Genomic DNA, 21,947 nt, shown 5'->3' with positions numbered 1-21,947 from the left:
ACAGTATAACACACAGTCATACATATGTTATTGTGGTATATATGTTCCCGTTGCAATGCACAGGCATTTACCTAGTATATTAGGAAAAAAAATATCTTTTTTAAGATGTAACACAATTCTATAAGGTGGCATATAGATTTCGGTCTTCAACTATTATGAAAGTTCAGTTCTGATACTATTAGCTGTCGTTAAAATCGCTCTATTCAAATGCCACGAGAGATGAAACCAAGATAGAATTGTTGTGGATTATGTTTTGTTCGGATTTGATATAGTTAGTAAGTGTGCAGTGTCCATCTTAGATTTATTTTGGCATGGCTCCCTATTAGAAGTCTATTTCAACATGCAAACCATCTACATCATCCCCCACTAACTACCTGCATATCCAACGGACTTCCAGCCTCTTAATTGTTTGTAAGCTATCCACATGTACCATCTTTACTCAATTTCATTTCAAATTCTTTGTATTCTTTGTATTCAGCAATGCGCCGGGTATCTTCCAGTTACAAAGAAAATAAAAACAGAGATATACGTTCTGAAACCCCTGACCACACAGCGCACAATCTTTAGGCATGCATCTTGGAGCAGAAAATACAGTCAAATTATATTCCAACATCGATGGACCTGCAACAGTACGACCCATGGATCTTACCTGGGAAGCACCGGGGTAAGCAGCGGCTTACCGGAGAAGAAGGCTTCAAGGTTCCCGATGGTGGCGTCACGAAGGTCCGACCTGGACTCCTTCGTGAAAGCCGCGCAATGATGCGTCAGCACCACATTGTCCATGGAGAAGAGCTCCGCAGGCACCTTGGGTTCCTTCTCGAAGACATCGAGGCCAGCTCCGGCGATCCTCCCCTCTGCCAGCGCGCTGACAAGCTCCGCCTCGTCGATGTTCAGCCCCCGGCCGATGTTTATGACAATCCCGTCCTTCCCGAGCGCGTCGAGGACGTCCCTGTTCACGACGTGGTGCGTCTCCTTGCTCAGCACGCACGCCACGACGAGCACGTCGGATTCGGACGCGAGGTCGTGGACGGTGGTGAAGTATCTGTAGGAGACGGATTCCTTGGGTTTTCTGGAGTTGTAGTGGATGACGCAGCCGAAAGCTTCGAGCCTCTTTGCCATCAGGGAACCAATGTTCCCCAATCCGATGATGCCGACACGCTTGCCGCCCAACTGAAGACATCAATAAAAAGCAGAAATTTTGAGATTTTGCAATGGTGTAGATGCAGAAAGTCTTGAAATTTTGCGGCTTTTTCGCTCTAATCAGATACGAAAAACAAGAGATGAAATGATATCAATGAAGAAGTCAAGTGAGAAGGAGGAACGGGAGTACGGGACCGATCGACCTTGGTGCCGAGGGGATAGTCCCCCTGGAGCGGCCAGAGCCCGCGGCGGACGAACCGCTCGGCGGCGGAGACGCGGCGCAGCACGTCGACGAGCATGCCGACGGCGTGGTCAGCGACGTCGGTGGAGTAGACGGTGCCGGAGTTGGCGACGGCGACGCCGCGGCGCGCGCACTCGTCGAGGTCGATGTGGTCCAGCCCCGCGCCCGTGCTGAAGACGAAGCGGAGCGACGGGACGGCGTCGAGGAACGCGGCGTCCACGGAAACGGAGTCGCCTCCCGCAGTGACCAACGCGCGGGGCGGGTCCGGGTCGGCGGCCGCGGCGGCCAGGAAGCCGTGGAGGGGCTCGCCCGACGTGAAGAAGTCGAGGACATGGTACCGCTCGCGCAGCTCGGCGTGGAAGCGCAGTTCCCGGACGCGGAACATGAGGAGGGTCGGGAGCACCGGGGGCTCGGAGGATGTCATGGCAGCCTGGGAATGGGCCGTGATCCGCTCCAAGCCCCACTCCAATCCTGTGTGATTAGGTTGTAAGCCCGATCCTGTTCGAACTTATAATAATATAAGATATCGCCCGATCCAGTTCGATCCTTTAATTCACACTGTCCCAACCCACTCCTGATCCTTTTTACAAATGGAATTTAACCATTTGACTGTAATCCAGTTCAGATAACTGACAGACAATCAATAAGTTACACCCAGTTGATCATAGTACTGGCGAGTTGCTTGGTTTAACCATTTGAAGTGATTGTGCAACCTAAACACCTGCAAATGAATCGAATATACGTATGTGAGGGGAGAATATATATTTTCAACAATCTTACAGTACAAGGATTTCAACACCCCTTTCCAGTTCCCTCAGCTACAATAACAGACCAGTACACGTTTAATATCTATCTTGTGCAAAATTGTCATGCAAATAAACTATAGTCAGCACCATCAAATTAATTGCTGATAACTTAGAAGATGCAGCCACTTCTGAAACGAGTTCACTTATTTACAGCCGGTATAGTTTCTACACTAACTAGTAGTAACAGAACAAAGGCCATTAAAGAGATTTGGTAATAAGAATGGGCTAAAACCAGTGTCTATTATAGTGCAAAGAAACTTGAGCTGGAATCCACTTAGTAATATATTAATGCAGTGGCTGATCAGACCATATTCTAATACCAAAAGAATATGCAGTGAAGCATGGCTGATTCAAACAAGTCAATTTCATATTCAGTGGCTAATCAACACATGAGCAAATCACTAGTATTCAGAATATGCAATGAGACACTGTACAGCTGCTGATCAATTTTAGAATATGCAGTGGAACACACTGTACATCATTCAGACATCCAAACATTTGCATCCCAACTATGGCTACTGCCTAGTGACCGTGGTTGAACAGCCCTAATACAATAGAAAACCAAGCACAAGGACTGCTACCTTTGGGGATCACATTCCGCAGAACTCAGCTAATTTCCAACAGAACCACCTGAATCACTGTACAGCTGCTGACGCACACCATATTCTACCATCAGCATGTTCGGTTGGCTGGTTCGTATCGTTGCTGGTTCGTGAAGAAGTACTGCTGGCTGGTTTGTGTGAGAGAAAAATATTGTTCTGGCTGGAAATTTACGATCGTTTACGACAAGCCACAGCCAAATGAACATGCTATCTTTTTCTAGGAACATTCCTAGTGAAGCAGCAGCTAGTGTACGTTTTGATATCAGAACATCCCTAGTGAACCAACAGCTAGGGAACTAACCTGTCAATCATCTTTTTCTTCATCTGATTCAAACATACGTTGTCCTGTCATTGGTTGACCTGCATTGAACATGAGGAGGGTCGGGAGCACCGGGGGCTCAGAGGATGTCATGGCAATGGCAGACAGAGATGCGGAGGCCTCAGTGCAGTGGTGGAGCTGGATTTTTTGCGTAGGGTATGCCGAAACAAAATTTTTATGTGCAAATTGATAAAATCCATTTAGCAATTCAGTAGAGTATCATAGAAATTGTCTCACAATTCGGTAAACAACTACTAAATAGCATAATAAGTCCTAAATTATGTACCATACAAATAGTTCAAATAACACATTAATAGTTTGGAATATGCATGATAATTGTTGAGAGACATTCTGTGTATACGTGTACACCTAGGCCATGGGCACGACAACTGCCAGGACCGTGGGCGCGGTCACCGCCCGTTCCCACGACGCGCACGCCGTGCGCTAGATGAGATCGGTTGCCCATTGTGCGCCTGTTGTAACTCATATATATTCATTGAGATCAATATGAATGGGTGTTGGCTCCCAATTCTCCTCTCTACATGGTATCAGTCAGTGCGGGTTGATCCTTCTCCGCTCGACACCCAACCTCTCGCTCCGCTGCCCAACTCCGCCGCTCGCCACGGTCACCACCCTCCTCCCCGCCATGGATGACATGGCGGAAAATCCTCTTTTCAACGTCAGCCCTGCTGCTTCTTCTGTAGTCTCCTCTCCCGAGTCGTCCGTTGATGGCGAGGTTCCTCCCGCCACTGCCGTAAACTCCCCACCTGCTGCCGTTCTCTAGACAGTCAACATCAAATCCCACGTGCCTGTCGTTCTTGCGCTCGCTGAGCCCAATTATGATGAATGGCGCTGCTTCATGGATGCCTTCCTCGGGAAATTCGGCCTCACCCCCCACGTCTCCTCGCCGCCAACCGTTCTCCAGCATTGTGACCCCGACGTGCCCATCGTGGATCAATGCATCTTGAGCCGGATCTACATCTCCATCGCCAAAGATGTGCGCGACATCGTGCGCACGCCCAAGGCCACGGCGTACGAGATCTGGACCGCCATCCACGACCAGTTCCGCGACAACGAACTCCATCGTGCCGTGTACCTGGAGGCCGAGTTCTGCAATTTGGTCCAGGGCGACATGGAGATCACCCAGTACACCGGGCGTCTCAAGCAACTCGCTGATGCACTCCGTGATGTCAGCCAGCCGGTTCGTGAGATGAGCCAAGTGCAGAACATGCTACGCGGTCTCAGCTCCAGGTATCGCCATGCCATCCCCGCGATCACGACGAAGCAGCCTCCCGATACCTTCCTCTCAGCACGCTCATACCTTCTCCTGGAGGAGCACTATGATAAGGAACACGCCAAGACGGCGGCCCAGCAAGCCCTGCTCGCCGCTGGTGCCCCTCGCCTGCCCACCTCTGCCCTGGTAGACGGTGGTTCCATCTCTGGCTCCAGCTCCACGCCCTCCACCCCCATGTCCATGGCGGTTTCTAGCAACTCGTCCTCCCGCAACGACAACCGTCGTGGTCGTGGCCGCGGACGTGGGTGCGGCGGCGCTCCTCACGGCAGTTCCAGATCGCCGGGTCACAACCCGTGGACGGCATGGTCTAGGCCTGGCCCATGCCTTTCCGGGCGCCAGGCGCCGACGTTCTTGGTCCTCGTCCCGGCACCGTGCCTCATCAAGCCTACTTCGCCGGTGCCGCGCCATCGTACACCGTCGCCCAGCCTCCTTCGCCGCAACCGCCGCTGGACCCGTGGAACCACCAAATTCTTCTCACCGCGCTAAACGCGCCGCACACCTCGCCGACTGGACCCCAAGCGGCCGAATAGTTCCTCGACACTGGCGCCTCTTTACACATGGCCTCCAACGCCGGTAAATTCTCCAATCCTCAGCTTGTTCTTCATTCCATGCCCATCACAGTCGGCAATGGCACCACCATGTCAGTAACTCATCATGCTTCTACCTCTATTCCCACCACCAAATCGCCTCTTCTTCTTAACAACGTTCTGGTGTCCCCTTCGTTAGTTAAGAATCTTATTTCTGTTCGCGCACTCACCTGTGACAATAATGTCTCCATTGAGTTTGACCCTTTTGGTTTTTCTGTCAAGGATCTTCCAACTCGATCGGTGATCCTCTGATGTAATAGCCACGGCAAGCTGTACCCCCTGGTCCCTGCCACGCCTGAGGTTCTGACCGCCACCGTCCCCAGCATCGACCTCTGGCATCTGCGTTTAGGTCACCTAGGGCGACATGTACTTCGTCAGTCGCTTCCCCACCTCGAGTTCACCTCTACCAAACAGTCGCCTGCTCTTTGTGAAGCTTGTCAGCTTGGCAAACATGTTAGATTGCCATTTACTTCTTCTAGTTCAATTTCTTATGTACCCTTTTAGCTAGTGCACGCTGACATCTGGACATCCCCTGTACATAGCTTTTCTGGATTCAAATACTATCTCGTTCTCATTGATGATTATACCCATTATGTTTGGACCTTCCCATTACGCGCCAAATCTGAAGCTCTTTCGTGCATCTTAGCATTCCATGCTTACGTTTGTACTCAGTTCCAGCTTCCTTTGATTGCTCTTCAAACTGATAATGGCAAGGAGTTTGACAATCACGCATTGCGTCGCTTTCTCAGTGCCCATGGCACCGTGTTCCGCCTGTCATGCCCCTATACCTCACCACAAAACGGGAAGGCTGAGCGCATTCTACGGACTGTCAACGACTGCGTTCGCAGCCTGCTCATCCATGCCGGCATGCCCATCATCTACTGGGTTGAGGCGTTGGCCATGGCAACCCATCTTGTTAATAGCTGGCCATGTCAATCCAGCGGCGCGGTCAGACCGCGACCACGCCACATAAGCTCAGCACTCGTTCCACACCATGCACCTTCCTCGGCTACCTAGCGGACCACCACGGTTATCGTTGTCTAGACCTTCACACTCGCCGTGTGATCACGTCTTGCCATGTTGTTTTCGACGAGACCCAATTCCCTTTTCTTACTGAGCAATCGCTACCAGCGCCGACAACAGCAGGATCCGCTATAGTGTCAGACGACACTGTTCTTCTACCGACAACGCCCGCTCGCGCGGTGCCCCCGCCACCGCTGAGTCCTGCTGCTCCCAGTGTCCACACTTCCACCCCTCCCATTTCATCTTCATCACCATCATCAAGTAATCCAACTCCTCCCTCGCATACAGTCCATGAGCCGCCACCGCGCTCTCCAGCTGTCGCGACTGCCGCGCCTGCTGGTGCACATCCTATGATCACACGCGTCCGCGCCGGCATCCACAAACCAAATCCTCGGTACGCGCTGGCGTCCAGCACCTCTGCCATATCCCCTATTCCCAGCTCGACACGCACTGCCCTCAAAGATCCCCATTGGCGCGATGCCATGGCACTGGAGTTTGACGTGCTCCAACGCAATCGCACCTGTCGTCTTGTTGACAGACCGCTGGGCACCAACGTCGTTTCTAGGAAATGGGTCTTCAAACACAAGCTCAATCCCGACGGATCCTTGGAACGCTACAAGGCTCGGTGGGTGGTCCATGGATTCACCCAATGGACCGGCATCGACTTCGGCAAAACGTTTACTCAGGTGGTCAAGCCAGCGACCATCCGCACTATGCTCACCATTGTTGCGTCGCGACGCTGGGCGACTAAGCAACTGGATGTGTCGCCTTCTTACACGGACATCTCCAGGAGCGTGTCTTCTGTCAACAACTGATCGGCTTCGTCGACCCATCCCAGCCGAACGTCGTATGCCTCCTCGACAAGTCCTTGTATGGTCTCCGTCGAGCACCGCGCGCCTAGTTCAACCGCTTCGCCGACTTCGTCGTCAAGCTCGGCTTCTGCACCACGCGTTTCGACTCGTCGCTCTTCGTTCTACAGCGGGGGCACGACATCGCCTACCTCCTGCTGTACGTGGACGACATCGTCCTCACCGATTCCAGCCCCGTCCTCCTCCAGAACATCATCGAACGCCTACGGGCTAAGTTCGCAGGGAAGGACATGGGTGAGCTCCGCTCCTTCCTCGACATCGACGTCAAGCGAACACCGTCCGAGTTCTTTCTCTCCCAGGAACGCTACGCCGAGAACATCTGAAAGCTCTAGTTTGGTTTTGGTGAATTGATGAAACCCTAAGTGCTAACCTAGTTTATCAAGTGATCATGAGATAGGTAGCACACTTCAAGTGGAGAAGCTAATGAAGATCATAGCATGACAATGGTGATGGCATGACGATGATCAAGGGCTTAAACTCGAAAAGAAGAAAGAGAAAAACAAAAGCTCAAGGCAAAGGTATAACTTGTAGGAGCTATTTTGTTTTAATGATCAAGACATTTAGAGAGTGTGATCACATTTAAGATAGATAGCCGTACTATTAAGATGAGTGAAACTCGTATCGGAATGCGATTATCAAGGTGCCACTAGATGCTCTAACTCATTGCATATGCATTTAGGATCTAGTAGAGAACTAACACCCTTGAAAGTGTTTGTGAAAATATGCTAACTCATGTGCATAAGGTGATACACTTGGTGGTTAGCACATTTGAGCAAGGGTGAAGAATACAGAGGAGATGCCAGCGTCGATCAAGTGACCGGACGCTGGATCTGAATGCACCGGACGTTGACTGCCTACGTCCGGTCGCGCTGACTTGGCGGTACAGAAGCTAGGGTTTACCACCAGACGCTGGGCTGTGTCCGGTCGAGGAAAAATGGATTTGGACCCTTACTGTACTCGACCGGACGCTGAGGCTCCAGCGTCCGGTCAGTTTAGTCGGAGCGCCCGGTCAGCACTTAGCCGTTGTAATCTGACGGTTCAGTTTTGACTCAGAGTGACACGTGGCATAAATCAGTGGACCGGACGCTGAGTCCAGGCTCCGGTCAGTTGGACCAAAGCGTCCGGTCGGCCCGTGTTATGCCCAGTGAAGGGGTATAACGGCTCTATTTCGTGGGGGCTTCTATTTAAGCCCCATGGCCAGCTATGGCTCACATCTTTGGCCATTTTCATTGACATAGCAACCTTGTGAGCCTAGCCAAAGTCCTCCCACTCATCTCCATCATTGATTCATCATCATAGTGAGATTGAGAGTGATCCAAGTGGATTGCTTGAGTGATTGCATCTAGAGGCACTTGGTGTTCGTGTTTTGCTGCGGATTTCGCTTGTTACTCTTAGTGGTTGCCACCACCTAGACGGCTTGGAGCAGCGAGGATCGTTGAGCGGAGGTGGTGATTGTCTCCGGCTCCGATCGTGGTGATTGTGAGGGGTTCTTGACCTTTCCCCGACGAAGCGCCAAAAGGTACTTTAGTGGATTGCTCGTGGCTTGTGTGATCCTTATCTTATGTTGGTTGTGCGGCACCCTATTGAGGGTTTGGCGTGTGAAGCCAATTAGCGCGTGAACCTCCAAGTGAGTGAATCGCCACAACGAGAACTAGCTTGCCGGCAAGCAAGCGAACCTCGATAAAAATCATTGTGTTCATCTTTGATTCCGAGGTGATTGGTCTTTATGGTTATTCATCCTTGTGATTGATTGGTTCATTCATCTTCACGGCGGTATAATCTTCTTGATCACTCTCTTTACATTATCGCAAACTTATTGACAAGCTCTTTAGTGTAGCTAGTTGTGAGAGCTTGCTTGCTTGTTTAGTGTGGCTCTTTAGTTAGCCTTTGAGAGCACACTAACATAGAGTAGTATCATAGCTATTGTGTGAATAGATACTATCTAAACTAGAATTGTGGTAGGTGGCTTGCTTTTTTAGTAGGCTAGTGCAACATTTGCTTCGCCTCATAATTGTCTAACAGTTTTGTTAAGTGTTGTTGTAGAAATTTTTATTAGGCTATTTGCCCCCTCTAGCCATTAGGACCTTTCAAGTTGTATCGGAGCCGAGGTCACCGTGATTTGAGGCTTAACAACCTTCGGTGTAAAAATGACTCAAATCAACAACACAAAGAAGCCACCCCAATTTGATGGCACAAATTATCCTTATTGGAAGTCAAAGATGACCACACATATCAATTCAATCCATAGAAAGGTGTGGAAGATGGTACAAACCAAAATTAAGATTGGTGATCCGGAGAATCCCACCGCGGCCGAAGAAGTACTTCTCCAAAACAATGACATTGCTCTAAGTGCTATTCATGATGCAATTGATGAGAAAACATTTGAGTAAATCAAGAATATTGAGATGGCTTATAAGGCTTGGAAGAAGTTGGAAGAATCATTTAAGGGCACTCAAGCCATGAAGGGTGCAAAGACTTACATTCTCAAGGAGAAGTTTGCAAGCTTCAAGATGAAGAAAGATGAGAGTGTGCCAGAGATGTTTCATAGGCTTCAAGTGCTTGTCAATGATCTCAAAGCACTTGGAGAAGAGGTGAAGGACAAGGACTTCTCCCACAAGTTCTTGAGATGCTTGCCTTTAAGATTTGGTACATTGGTCACCATTCTAGTGAGAAAGCAGTTTGGACACCATGACACCAAACCAAGTATTGGGAGATATAATGACCGATGATATTTATAGAGATGATGATGAGAAGGAAGAAAAGAAGGAGAAAAAAATGAGAAGAAGGATGAGAAGAAAAAGAACGTGGCATTCAAAGCCACATCATCTAAGGGCAAAGCAAAGCAAGAAACATCAAATGAAGAAGATGAATCATGGGATGATGATGATGATGAGAAGATGGCTTTAATTGTCAAGAGATTTGGCAAGTTCATGGTAAAGAAGAGCTACCGTGCTAGAAGAAAGAAGTCTTCATCCAAGAACAAAGAAGAGTCAAGAAGGTGCTTAAAGTGTGGAAGCAAAGATCATCTTGTTGCTCAATGCCCATACAATAATGACAATAATGATGACAAAAAGAAGAATACGAAGAAGGACAAGAAGGAAAAGAAAGAAAAGAAGGACAAGATGGCATTCAAGAAGAAGGGTGGTTCATATGTAGTCACTTAGGATAGTGATGCTTCCTTAAGTGATGATGATGATGATAGTGATGATCACAAGACCACCAAGAAGAAGGTTCTTGCAAGCATTGCCATCAATGAGAAGACTTCTCTCTTCGGATCTTCATCATGCTTCATGGCTAAGGCCACTAAGGTACAATCTTGTAATGATGAAAGTGATGAAGAACATGTTGATGATAATGAACATAAAAATAAAAATGATAGTGATAGTGATAATGATGAACCCACTAAAGATGAATTATTTGACATGCTAGAAGATGCTAGAGAACACTTTGACATCAAGAGAATGGAATGTAAAAACTTGCGTAAGAAACTAAAATACCTTAAGCAATCCTTTGATGAGCTCAATGCATCTCATGAGAGGCTAGAGGAAGCCAATGAAAAGCTTGGCAAAGCTCACAAAAAGCTTAAAAATGCTCATTCCTCTTTGCTTAATGAATAAGATAAAAAGAAGTATGTTGAAACTTGTGATGTAGGTGTAACTTGTGATTTAATTGATACATCACTATCTATGCCTATCATTGTTGCTACTACTAACCCTTCTTGTAGCACTTCCACTTCTACCTCATCTAGTAGTGATGGTCTCACTTGTGATGCCTCAATAGTGGTTGAGAATGAGAACTTCAAGAAGGAGGTTAATAAGCTCACTCACACCTTAGCTAAAGAGCTTCTCTCTATAAAGAGGGATTAGGCTATACCCCCAAGAAAGACAAAGCGACATTTGCTCCTCACAAGACTAGTTTTGTGAAAAACAATGGTCGGTTTTACACTAGTTGCAAACAAGTGGGTCACAAAGAATAAGAATACAAAAACAAGAGCAAAAATGTTAATGTATCCTTCATTAAGCTTGATTCATGCTACATGCTTACTATGGGTACAAATGGTGTAAAGGCTAAGTTCATTGGTAAACCATGGATGGGCTCAAAGAAGAAAGCCATTTGGGTACCAAAGAGCTTAGTGACTAACCTTCAAGGACCCAAGCAAGTTTGCGTACCTAAAAAGAATTGATCTTGTTTTATAGGTCAATTACAAATCCGGAGGAAGGCATTGGGTTCTTGATAGTGGGTGCACTCAACACATGACCGGTGATGCAAGAATGTTCAACTCAATCAACACCAATGGCAATGATAGTTATGATAGTATCACATTTGGTGATAATGGCAAAGGCAATGTCAAAGGGCTTGGTAAGATTGCAATATCCAAGACATGAGCATATCCAATGTGTTGCTAGTAGAAAGCTTGAACTTTAATTTGCTATCCGTGGCACAATTGTGTAATCTCGGATTCAAATGCATATTTAGGGTAGATGATGTAGAGATTATAAGTGTAGATGGCTCTAACTTGATCTTCAAAGGCTTTAGATATGAGAATCTATACTTGGGTGATTTCAATGCTAGTAAAGCTAAATTATCTACATGCTTGTTCACTAAGTCTAGCATGGGTTAGTTATGGCATAGAAGGCTTGATCATGTTGAAATGAAATAATTGAATAGATTGATTAAGCATGACTTAGTTAAAGACTTAAAAGATGTGTTTGAAAATAATAAGATTTGTAGCTCTTGTCAAGCCGACAAACAAGTTGGAAACACACATCCTAAGAAGAGCATGATGAGCACTAGTAAAGCATTTGAGTTATTGCACATGGATTTGTTTGGGCCAACACAATACACTAGTATCGGTGGTAACAAATATGGATTTATGATAGTGGATGATTACACTAGATACACTTGGGTATTCTTTCTAGTGGACAAAAGTGATATGTTTACAACATTCAAATCATTTGTCAAGGGCATTCACAATGAGTTTGAAACAAACATCAAGAGAGTTAGAAGTGACAATGGTAGTGAGTTCAAGAACACTAGAATTGATGAGTTGTGTGATGAATTTGGAATTAGACATCAATTCTCGATCAAGTACACACCTCAATCAAATGACCTTGTTGAGAGGAAGAATATAACACTTATTGATATAACAAGGCTATGCTTAGTGAGTACAATGTGAGTCAATCCTTTTGGGTCGAAGCTATCAACACGGCTTGCTATTGTAGCAACCGCTTCTATTGTCACCGATTGAAAGAAAAGACACCATATAAGCTCTTAAATGGTAGAAAGCCCAATATTACATATTTTCGAGTCTTTAGTTGCAAATGCTATATTTTGAAAAAAGACACAAGATTGGGTAAATTTAACAAAAAATGTGATAAAGGATTCCTACTTGGTTATTCCACTATAAGCAAAGCATATAGAGTTTGGAATTTGGATAGTGGTACTCTTGAGGAAGTTCATGATGTTGAATTTGATGAAACCAAGGGTTCACAAGTAGAAGATAAGAACTTGAAAGATGTTAGAGGCATTTAACTTTCAAATGCCATGAAGAACATGGATATTGGTGAATTGAGGCATAGACAAGTGAATGATGATGAAGATGATCAAGTGCAAGTGCTCTCTAACTCAAATGTGCAAGATGATACAAATCAAGTTAGTGCAAGTGTATCTCATGACAATGAACAAGATCAAGTGGTTAGTACATCATCTCAACCCAATAATCTAGTAAGTGCAAGCAATCAAGTTCCATTGCTCCAACCAACAAGAATTGCAAGAGACATCCTTTGGATACAATCATTGATGATATTTCAAATGGTATGCAAACAAGATCAAGATTGGCATCATTTTGTGAACACTTCTCATTTGTGTCATCCACTGAACCAAAGAAGATAGATGAAGCATTAAAGGATGTTGATTGGGTGAATGCTATGCATGAAGAATTAAATAACTTCACAAGAAATCAAGTATGAGAGTTGGTAGAAAGACAAAGGGACACAATGTGATTAGAACCAAATGGGTCTTTAGAAACAAGCAAGATTAAGATAGGATAGTGGTAAGGAACAAAGCAAGATTGGTAGCATAAGGCTATACACAAATTAAAGGTCTTGACTTTGGAGAAACATATACCCCGGTTGCTAGATTGGAATCAATAAGAATCTTGCTAGCCTATGCTTGTGCCCACAACATCAAGCTCTATCAAATGTATGTCAAGAGTGCATTTCTCAATGGCTACATCAATGAAGAAGTATATATTGAGCAACCTCCTAGTTTTGAAGATAATAAGAAGCCCAACCATGTGTACAAGTTGAAGAAGGCATTGTATGGCTTGAAGCAAGCACCTAGAGTATAGTATGAGAGATTGAGGGACTTCCTCCTCTCTAAAGGGTTCACAATGGGCAAGGTTGACACCACTCTATTCATCAAGAAGATTAGAAAAGATATATTTGTTTTGCAAATGTATGTAGATGACATCATATTTGGATCAACAAATCAAGAATTTTATGATGAGTTTGGAAAGATGATAGCTAATGAGTTTGAAATGTCCATGATTAGAGAGTTGAGTTACTTCCTTGGTCTTCAAATCAAGCAATTAAAAAATGGTACATTTGTAAGTCAAGACAAGTACATCAAGGACATGATCAAGAAGTTTGGCATGATTGATAGCAAAGTCATTAGCACACCAATGGAAACCAATGGCAACTTGGATAGTGATGCAAGTGGAAACATGGTAGATTAAAAATTATATTAGTCTATGATTAAAAGCCTACTCTATGTGACCGCATCAAGGTCGGATGTCATGTTTAGTGTGTGCATGTGTGCAAGATTTGAAGCCTCACTAAGGAAAAGTCATTTGAAGGCTACAAAGAAAATATTGAGATACTTGAAGCATACACCAAATGTTGGTTTGTGGTATCCCAAAGGAGCAAAGTTTGAGCTAGTTGGTTACTCCAACTCGGATTATGCGGGATGTAAGGTTGAAAGGAAGAGCACATCGGGCACATGTCAAATGTTGGGAAGATCACTTGTTTCATGGTCATCAAAGAAGCAAAATAGTATTGCATTATCAACCGCCGAAGCCGAATACATATCCGCCGATAGTTGTTGTGCACAAGTACTTTGGATGAAGGCCACTTTGAATGACTTTGAAATCAAGTTCAAGAAAGTGCCATTGCTATGTGACAATGAGAGTGCAATCAAGTTAACCAACAATCCAGTTCAACATGCAAAAACAAAGCACATTGATGTCCGCCACCATTTTATAAGAGATCACCAACAAAAAAGAGACATTTGCATTAAGAGTGTAGGCACCGAAGATCAACTTGCCGATATATTCACCAAGCCATTGGATGAGAAAATATTTTGTAAGCTAAGGAATAAGTTGAACATATTGGATTTCTCAAATATATATTGATACACCCTCTACTCATATGACATGCCTCTCCTTCGAGCAATCCAAGGTAAAAGTTGATTGGCATGGCATACATCCTTGCTAAGGACATGTTTAGTGCATCTAGTCATATTTTCAATCTTATTAGGACCTTTCAAGTGGTTCTATTTTATTAGGCTCATTCATGAAAATCAAATAATTTTGATGTCCATATGGTATCACTATTGCTTCTATGCTTGACATGATCTAGTGATAGTATATGACATGTTTATGGGCTTGTAAACCTAGTGTTTAATTTAGAAAATGAGCTATAAGTGTTTAACTCAACATGGTACAAGATAACCTTTATTTGGAGGTGTGAAGAAGCTTGTCCTTGGATCAAACCGAGTTAAATATCTTTGACAAATAATCTAGACTAGACCAAAATTTGGGAAAATGATCCTCACCCCATTAATTGACATTGATAATCTCTACCCTACAAGTAATACTATCTATATTTAAAACCTTTGTGGTCATTGATGATAAAGGGGGAGAGAAACAAAGATAGTAAAAAAGAAAAAGAAATATCATAAAGGGAATGAAACATAAAGATATCTTGATATATGACATAGGGGGAGAGATGACAAAGAAAAAGGATCGATTAAAATTTTGAGCACACAAGAAGGGGGAGCAAGCTCATGAACTTGCATGGTGCATTTGAATTTGCATTTCATATGTTTGTTTGCATGGCATAAGTATTAAATTTAAACATTCATGCTTGTGTGATGAATGTTAGTTGCCAGATTGAATGATGAAATGAAATCTCTAGATAACTTTCATTTTTAAATAAGTCTTTACAAGTGGTATCTTTCAAAAGTATGTTTCCAAGTGATATTGAGCTAACCATGGTGCTAAGGATAGTATATTGGTGCATTCCGATTGGTATCACGCTTTAAAGGTCTATCTTTTATACCTTAGCATCATTTGGTAGACATTGTCTCCTATATTTCCTATCTAAGCATATGTGCAAGCTACAATCCAAACTCTTAGCACATATGTAGGGGGAGCAATTTGTCGGTGAATTTGTACTGCGTGCCCCTAATCCCGGATTGTGATGCAAAGAGACACAAGGTTTATACTGGTTCAGGCAATCGAGGCCCTACGTCCAGTCCGAGAGATCGATCTTGTATTCCTCGCACCGGAGTGCTCGTAGTAGGGGGTTACAAGCTAGGTGAGAGAGGGAGCTAGCCCCAGGTCTCGGCGTGGGTGGTGCGGGCTGCTTGAGGCGTTGTTCCCAAGCAGCGTAGGAGTGCGAAGTTCTATCGGTGTGTTCGTCTTTCTCGTCCCCTAGAAATGGCCCCGGTCCCTCCCTTTTATACTCTAAGGGAGGACCGGGAACGTACATAGGTTGCTACATAGCGCTTCTGCAAATGGGGTGTCGTGTCCGAGCCCTGTAGCCGGCCACTGTTGTTGTGGTATGGTCGATGGAGTGGCTCCGTCCTTGTCGTGCAGAAGTGACACGCCGGTCATACTTGATCTTGTGCGTCGTGGGGTTCCCGTACAGCTTGATGCAGGACATGGCGGGCGACGTGCTGGTCACCGTGTAATGACGTCGTAGTGGGCAGCGGCTCTGCAGATGCCGAGGCCGAGCCATCGTGGGGGGCTCGGCGGTCATGGACCCTCAGGCTGCCGAGCCCGTGAAGCAAACTGCCGAGGCCTCGGGGGAGTTGTTGGCCCTGGGTACTGATTCCGAGGCCACAGTAGCCCAGGCGCGGCTCCCCACGCTGCGTTGTCCTCGGAGCAGGAGTTGGCAGCACAGTGAGGCATGGGTGTCAACCATGTGCATGGTGGTTAGCACAGTGACGGGTAACCCCTGCCCAGTCCGGGGGACGTGCAGGTCATCGCGTGATGACGTCGTAGGGGGCTGTGGCTCTGTAGGTGCCGAGGCCAAGCCATCGCGGGGGACTTTGGTGGACATGGGTCCCCAGGCTGTCGAGCCCCTGAGGCAAACTACCGAGGCCTTGGAGGAAATTATTGGTCCTGGGTACTGATTCCGAGGCCACAGTAGCCCAGACGTGGCTCCCCACGCTGCGTTGTCCTCGGAGCAGGAGTTGGCAGCACAGTGAGGCATGGGTGTCAACCATGTGCATGGTGGTTAGCACAGTGACGGGTAACCCCTGCCCAGTCCGGGGGACGTGCAGGTCATCGCGTGATGACGTCGTAGGGGGCTGTGGCTCTGTAGGTGCCGAGGCCAAGCCATCGCGGGGGGCTTTGGTGGACATGGGTCCCCAGGCTGTCGAGCCCTTGAGGCAAACTACCGAGGCCTTGGAGGGAATTATTGGTCCTGGGTATTGATTCCGAGGCCACAGTAGCCCAGACGTGGCTCCCCACGCTGCGTTGTCCTCGGAGCAGGAGTTGGCAGCACAGTGAGGCATGGGTGTCAACCATGTGCATGGTGGTTAGCACAGTGACGGATAACCCCTGCCCAGTCCTGCCTCCTGTCCCATCGGCCATTCTGCTGTACTGTGCCGAGCATGCGGTTGTCGTCAGGGGCAGCAGTTGGCTGAGTTGATGCGACACGACGTTTTGTCAGAGGGACGGGAGGAGGAAGAGGCAGCGGAGTGCTGCCGAGCCCTCCTTGCGCGAGACGGAGGGTCGGTGGCCCGGCCGAGGCCTTTGGCGGGGAATCGCTCGAGGTCGGTAGTGAGGGAGCCTCGGGCGAGTCGGAGAATCGGCCGAGGCCCCCGGGGCCTCGGGTGAGTCGGAGAATCGGCCGAGGCCAGCAGTGTTTAGCTGGTTTCGATCTCTACGAAGTCTAAGCAGTCGTTTTTTGGGTCTTGCTTAGGGTACCCCTTCTCACGGTACCCGACAGTAGCCCCCGAGCCTTGGGGGGAGTGGAGGCACTCCCCCTGAGGTTCTGACGAGAATTGGCTCTTGATAGTTCCTGTCGGGATGGTGTTTTGCATTCGAGGTTTCGGTGGGTGCGCGCGAGCGCACCCGCCGGGTGTAGCCCCCGAGGCCCTGGAGGAGTGATTTCACTTCTTCAGGGGCTTTTTTCTCTTTCGAGTGGAGCGTTTTCATCGTGTTTGCCGGGCCCGTGGGTGCGAGTTCGGATCGCGGGGCCTCGACGATGTTGCGGAAAGAGCCCCTTAGCCTCCGCCTGGAGCGAGAGGGCCATCAGGGGTTCTCCCGGCTTTTTGTACGACCCTCGTGCTTCCTTTTCGCTCGGAAGGAGGGGTGGAAGATGCCATGCTACCCTCGGTGGGCGCGAGCGATGGCATTTCCGGTGAGCTGTTATTGGGTAAGTCCGAGTGGAGGCCCGTACCCCGTTCGCTGGGGGTCGGCTAGCGGTCCGGAGACGCGCTCCAAGAATACCGGCGGGTTTCTCTAGTGGGTGCCGAGGCCGTTCGCTGGGCCTCGGTGGCTCGGTGCCTCCCTACGGTGGGATCCCATTCGGAGACCTCCCTGCCGGTCTCGGACACGACCCGGGGCGCGCCTGTACGGGCTCGCCCGTGGTCGTCCCTGACTCCTTTATCCTGGGGCGGCTGTCGAAACCCCTGGGGGCCCAGTCTTCGAACCCCTGGACCGTAACGGGCTTGGGTCGCTTTGTCTTTATCTAGGGTGTAGGAAGAGCCCCCGAGCCTCTGCACGGAGCGAGAGGGCGGTCAGGGGTCCTCCCGACTTTTTTGTTCGTCCCCCGCACGTCCTTTTCGTTCGGACGGGGGGGCTGTTTGCCGAGCCCACTCGTGTGCGAGCTTGAGCCGCTGGGTCTCGGCAAAGTTGCAGGAGGAACCCCCGAGTCTCTCGCACGGAGCGAGAGAGCGGTCAGAGGTCCCCCTGGCTTTTGGTTCGCCCCTCGCGCGTGAGGGTCTGTCTGCCGAGCCCCCCTCGGGTGCGAGGCTAGGTCGCGGGGTCTCGGCGTCTTTTGCAGAAGGAGCTCCCTAGCCTCTGCACGGGGCGAGAGGACCGTCAGGAGTTCTTCTAGCTTTTTGAACGACCCTCGCGCTTCCTTTTCGCTCGGAAGGAGGGTTTGTTTTGCCGAGCCCCCTCGTGTGCGAGCCTAAGCCGCTGGGCCTCGGCAATGTTTTGCAGGAAGGGTCCCTTAGCCTCTGCGCGGAGCAAGAGGGCCGTCAGGGATTCTCCTGACTTTTTGAACGACCCTCGCGCTTCCTTTTCGCTCGGAAGGAGGGTTTGTTTTGTCGAGCCCCATCGTGTGCGAGTCTAAGTCGCTGGGCCTCGGCAATGTTTTGCAGGAAGGGTCCCTTAGCCTCTGCGCGGGGCAGGAGGGCCGTCAGGGATTCTCCTGACTTTTATTCGACCCTCGCGCTTCCTTTTCGCTCGGAAGGAGGGGTGGAAGATGCCATGCTACCCTCGGTGGGCGCGAGCGACGGCATTTCCGGTGAGCTGTTATCGGGTAAGTCCGAGTGGAGGCCCGTACCCCGTTCGCTGGGGGTCGGCTAGCGGTCCGGAGACGCGCTCCAAAAATATCGGCGGGTTTCCCTAGTGGGTGCCGAGGCCGTTCGCTGGGCCTCGGTGGCTCGGCGCCTCCCTGCGGTGGGATCCCATTCGGAGACCTCCCTACCGGTCTCGGACACGACACGGGGCGTCCCAAGCGTTTCGCTTGCTTGGGCCTCGGCCTCGCATAGGCTCGCCCGTAGTCGCCCCTGGCTCTGTTGCCCTGGGGCAGCTGTCGAAACCCCTGGGGGCCCAGCCTTCGAACCCCTGGACCGTAACGGGCTCGGTGCCCAGTTCCTTTGCCTGAAAGGAATCGGGGGGGGGGGGGGGGTTATCTCTCTCCCTACGGCTAACAACGGCAGGCGCGCCTTTTGAGGCGGCTTTTTCGGGGAGGCGGAACGGCGCCTGCTGCTGCTGCGGTTGGACGCGACGTGGGGTCAGTCGACGGGACGTATCTGCACGCACGATTTATTGAGGAGGGAGTGGGCGCGTGGGCTGTAAAACCGGATCTGGATAACCGCTCCGGATCTTTTGGGGGAAACTTCCCCGATTTCGTCGCCCGGCGGTTTCGTCTTGTCCCTGCATAAATACGCAAAGAACCTCGCCCTTCCCCTTCTTACCTCTTTCGCATTCGCTTTTGCTGCCTCCGTGCCGCTGCTGAGAGCATAGAGCGCCGGGGAGGAGAAGGGCGAGGGCGAGAGACTGAAAGAGAGAGGGAGAGAGATAACCACCGTAGCAGCGTCCTTCGCCGCGCAAATGGCTGGTGGTCCCGTCCTCCTTGCGGCGGATCCCTAGGAGCGGTCTGACGTCACCGAGGAGAAGCTGTAGTCGCTCGTGGAGGCCGGTCTTCTTCGCCCGATCACCGACCCCGACGAGCCGGAGTGGATTGCTCCGGGGGACGAGTCGGAGCCGAGGCCGCGCGACGGCTACGTGGTGAGCTTCGTGGTCTTCCACGAGCGAGGCTTTGGGTCGCCGGCGGATAACTTTATGCGGGCGCTCCCGCACTATTATGGCGTGGAGCTGCACAATTTCAGCCCCAACTCCATCGCGCAGGCAGCCATCTTCGTCGCCGTCTGTGAGGGGTACTTGGGGATCGCTCCCCACTGGGAGTTGTGGCTCCACTTGTTCCGAGCGACGTTCACCACCAAGCCGGGGGGAACGAGGGGGGCTCGGAAGGTGCAGAGGGCCGGCGGCTGCACCCTTCACGTGCGGCAAGACCGGCAGTCCCTCTACATCCCGGCCCAGCTGTCATCGTCCAACCGTCGTTGGTATGACGGCTGGTTCTACCTCCGCAACGACGGCGGAGGACTTCCCCCTTATACCGGGCGGGTCGTGGAGAGTCAACCGGAGAAGTGGGGGTACGGCGTCATCCAGGCCGATCAGCCCAGGCTGGAACCGCTTTTGAGGGCCTTGCGGAAGCTGCGTGACCATGGCCTTTCGGCGGCTGTGGTCGTGGCGGCTTTTCACCGCCGGAGGGTGTTGCCGCTGATGGCCCGGCGGCGGCGGCTGTTCGAGATGACGCCGAGCGATCCGATCGCCGGTATCAAGATGTCCGCCTTCGCCCTTACCGACGAAGAGACCCTGCGTCGGGTGAGGGAAACAGTGGACGTGAAGCCGAAGATTGAGGATTTGATGCCGTTCCCGATGCGCCCGTCGCGGGGGTATGTCTCGCTGGTAAGTTGGAAGTTGCCGAGGCTCTCGCGGCCTTCTTGCTTTTTGCCTTTTCGTCTGTTGTCTTACTTCGTCGTTCCCTCAGGGGATAAGAGATGTGCGAGGCTCTCCGCCGCCCGTACCCGAGGACGCCCGGCGGCGATCCGCGAACAGGGCGCGTGCCGAGGAGGAGAAGAGGAAGAAAGATGCCAAGGAGGCGAAGCGCACGAAGAAGATCCTTGCGCGCAAAAAGCTGGACACCCGCCGCCGGCATCAGAAGCTCGACGGTCTCCCGTTGGAGCCGTCTCCTTCGTCGTCGGCGTCGGATTCTTCGAGCGACGACGGCGGGCGCGAGGTGGGGACGGCCTGTTTGGAACACCTCCCCGACATCAGGGAGATGGTACCCGGGGCGCCGGCAAGGAGCCTGACGCCCCTAGGAGGAGGAGGAGGTGTCCCGGGGCCAGTGGCGGTCCGTCCGGTGGCGGTCCGTCCCGGGGACGAGGCCGACACACCTGAGGCGCGGGTGTCGGAGGAGCGCGCCGTCGGCCTGACGGGTTCGACGGTGGAGGTGGAGCGGGTGACGGTGGGGGCGACCCCATTGTCTCCGCGAAGGGTCGAGGAGGTGCCGGGGTCCGACGGAGGCCAGCTGGCATTGGTGGATACCGAGGCCGCGCTGCCGCTACCACCGCCATCGTTGCAGAGGAGGCAGGCGGTGTCGAAGCGGCTGCATCCCCGTTCGCGGTAAGCGTCTTCTCTGGTGGAGTCCGTAGTACTTCTTGTTTGCCCCTTGATCGCATGCTGACCTCGGGAGTGTCTTTGTTTCCAGCCAGACGCATCTGGTGGAAGATCCTCCCTTGGCGCCCCGTAAGGCGCTCAAGGTGAACGTTAGCTCCTCCGCCCATCGGGCAGCGGAGGCGCAGGCTGACGCGCAGCGTGGCGCGGCGTCGGGCGAGGCCGTTTCGGAGGAGGTGGCCGCCCAGGAAAAGGGTGCCGAGGCGGCCGCGGAGCGAGTGGAGGAGGAGGAGCCCACGCCTCGCGATGTTGTGGGTCTTGGGGCGACGGAGGCTGGGGCGTCTAGCACTGCCGAGGCCATTGAGAGTGAGGCCGGGGCCCCCAAGACCTCCGAGGTCAGGGCGGTGGACTCCGGGGCCATCGAGGTAGAGATGGCAGAGGCCAGAGCCCCCGGGTCCGTCGAGACCGAGGCGATGGAGGTGGAGGCGGAGCAAACTTTGGCGCCGCCCCTGGTTCAGACAATCTCGTCTGATGATTCTTCCCGAGGGAAGGAGGCGGCGGACGTCGAGGCGGCCAGTGCCGCGGAGCAGCAAGTCCCAGATCCTGCCGAGGGGAGTTTAGCCCTTGCCCCGCTACGGCCCGAGCCCCGTGGGTGGAACTTCCCGCGCGTTTTCTGGCGGGACCAGGCTGATCCCGAGGGGGAGCCTGTGTTCGCCCTTGAAGACATCGCCGAGGGGGGGCGTTGGGATACCCTCGAGGAGTACCGCCAACTGGCAGTGCGGTCGTTGCAGACAGCGATGACTGTCATGGAAGGGGACTTGCCTGGTGTCACTCGGGTAAGTACTTTCGTGTCTCGTGCCGAG

General features: G+C 50.6%; 1 protein-coding gene across 2 annotated transcripts in view; it reads right to left on the bottom strand.

Annotated features, from left to right (window-relative positions):
* Positions 1–419: 419 nt before the first annotated feature.
* LOC136495209 (glyoxylate/hydroxypyruvate reductase HPR3-like) overlaps positions 420–21,947 on the bottom strand; it is a 34,997-nt gene continuing 13,469 nt past the window's right edge. The window contains exons 1-3 of one of the 2 annotated variants that reach the window (XM_066491192.1): positions 2,769–3,030; positions 1,344–2,102; positions 420–1,170 (exon numbers count right to left, since the gene is read on the bottom strand). In XM_066491192.1, coding sequence (XP_066347289.1) covers positions 646–1,170; positions 1,344–1,805 — 987 coding nt within the window. In that variant the 5' untranslated portion in view covers positions 1,806–2,102; positions 2,769–3,030 and the 3' untranslated portion in view covers positions 420–645. Of the gene's footprint in view, positions 1,171–1,343; positions 2,103–2,768; positions 3,031–21,947 lie in introns of those variants that run through there. The other variant, XM_066491191.1, reaches the window with a different exon arrangement.

Source organism: Miscanthus floridulus, chromosome 12, assembly GCF_019320115.1.
Source record: "Miscanthus floridulus cultivar M001 chromosome 12, ASM1932011v1, whole genome shotgun sequence".
NCBI classification, from domain to species: domain Eukaryota; kingdom Viridiplantae; phylum Streptophyta; class Magnoliopsida; order Poales; family Poaceae; genus Miscanthus; species Miscanthus floridulus.
Note: the sequence above shows the minus strand (reverse complement) of the source record. Positions and strands in the feature narration are given on the sequence as shown.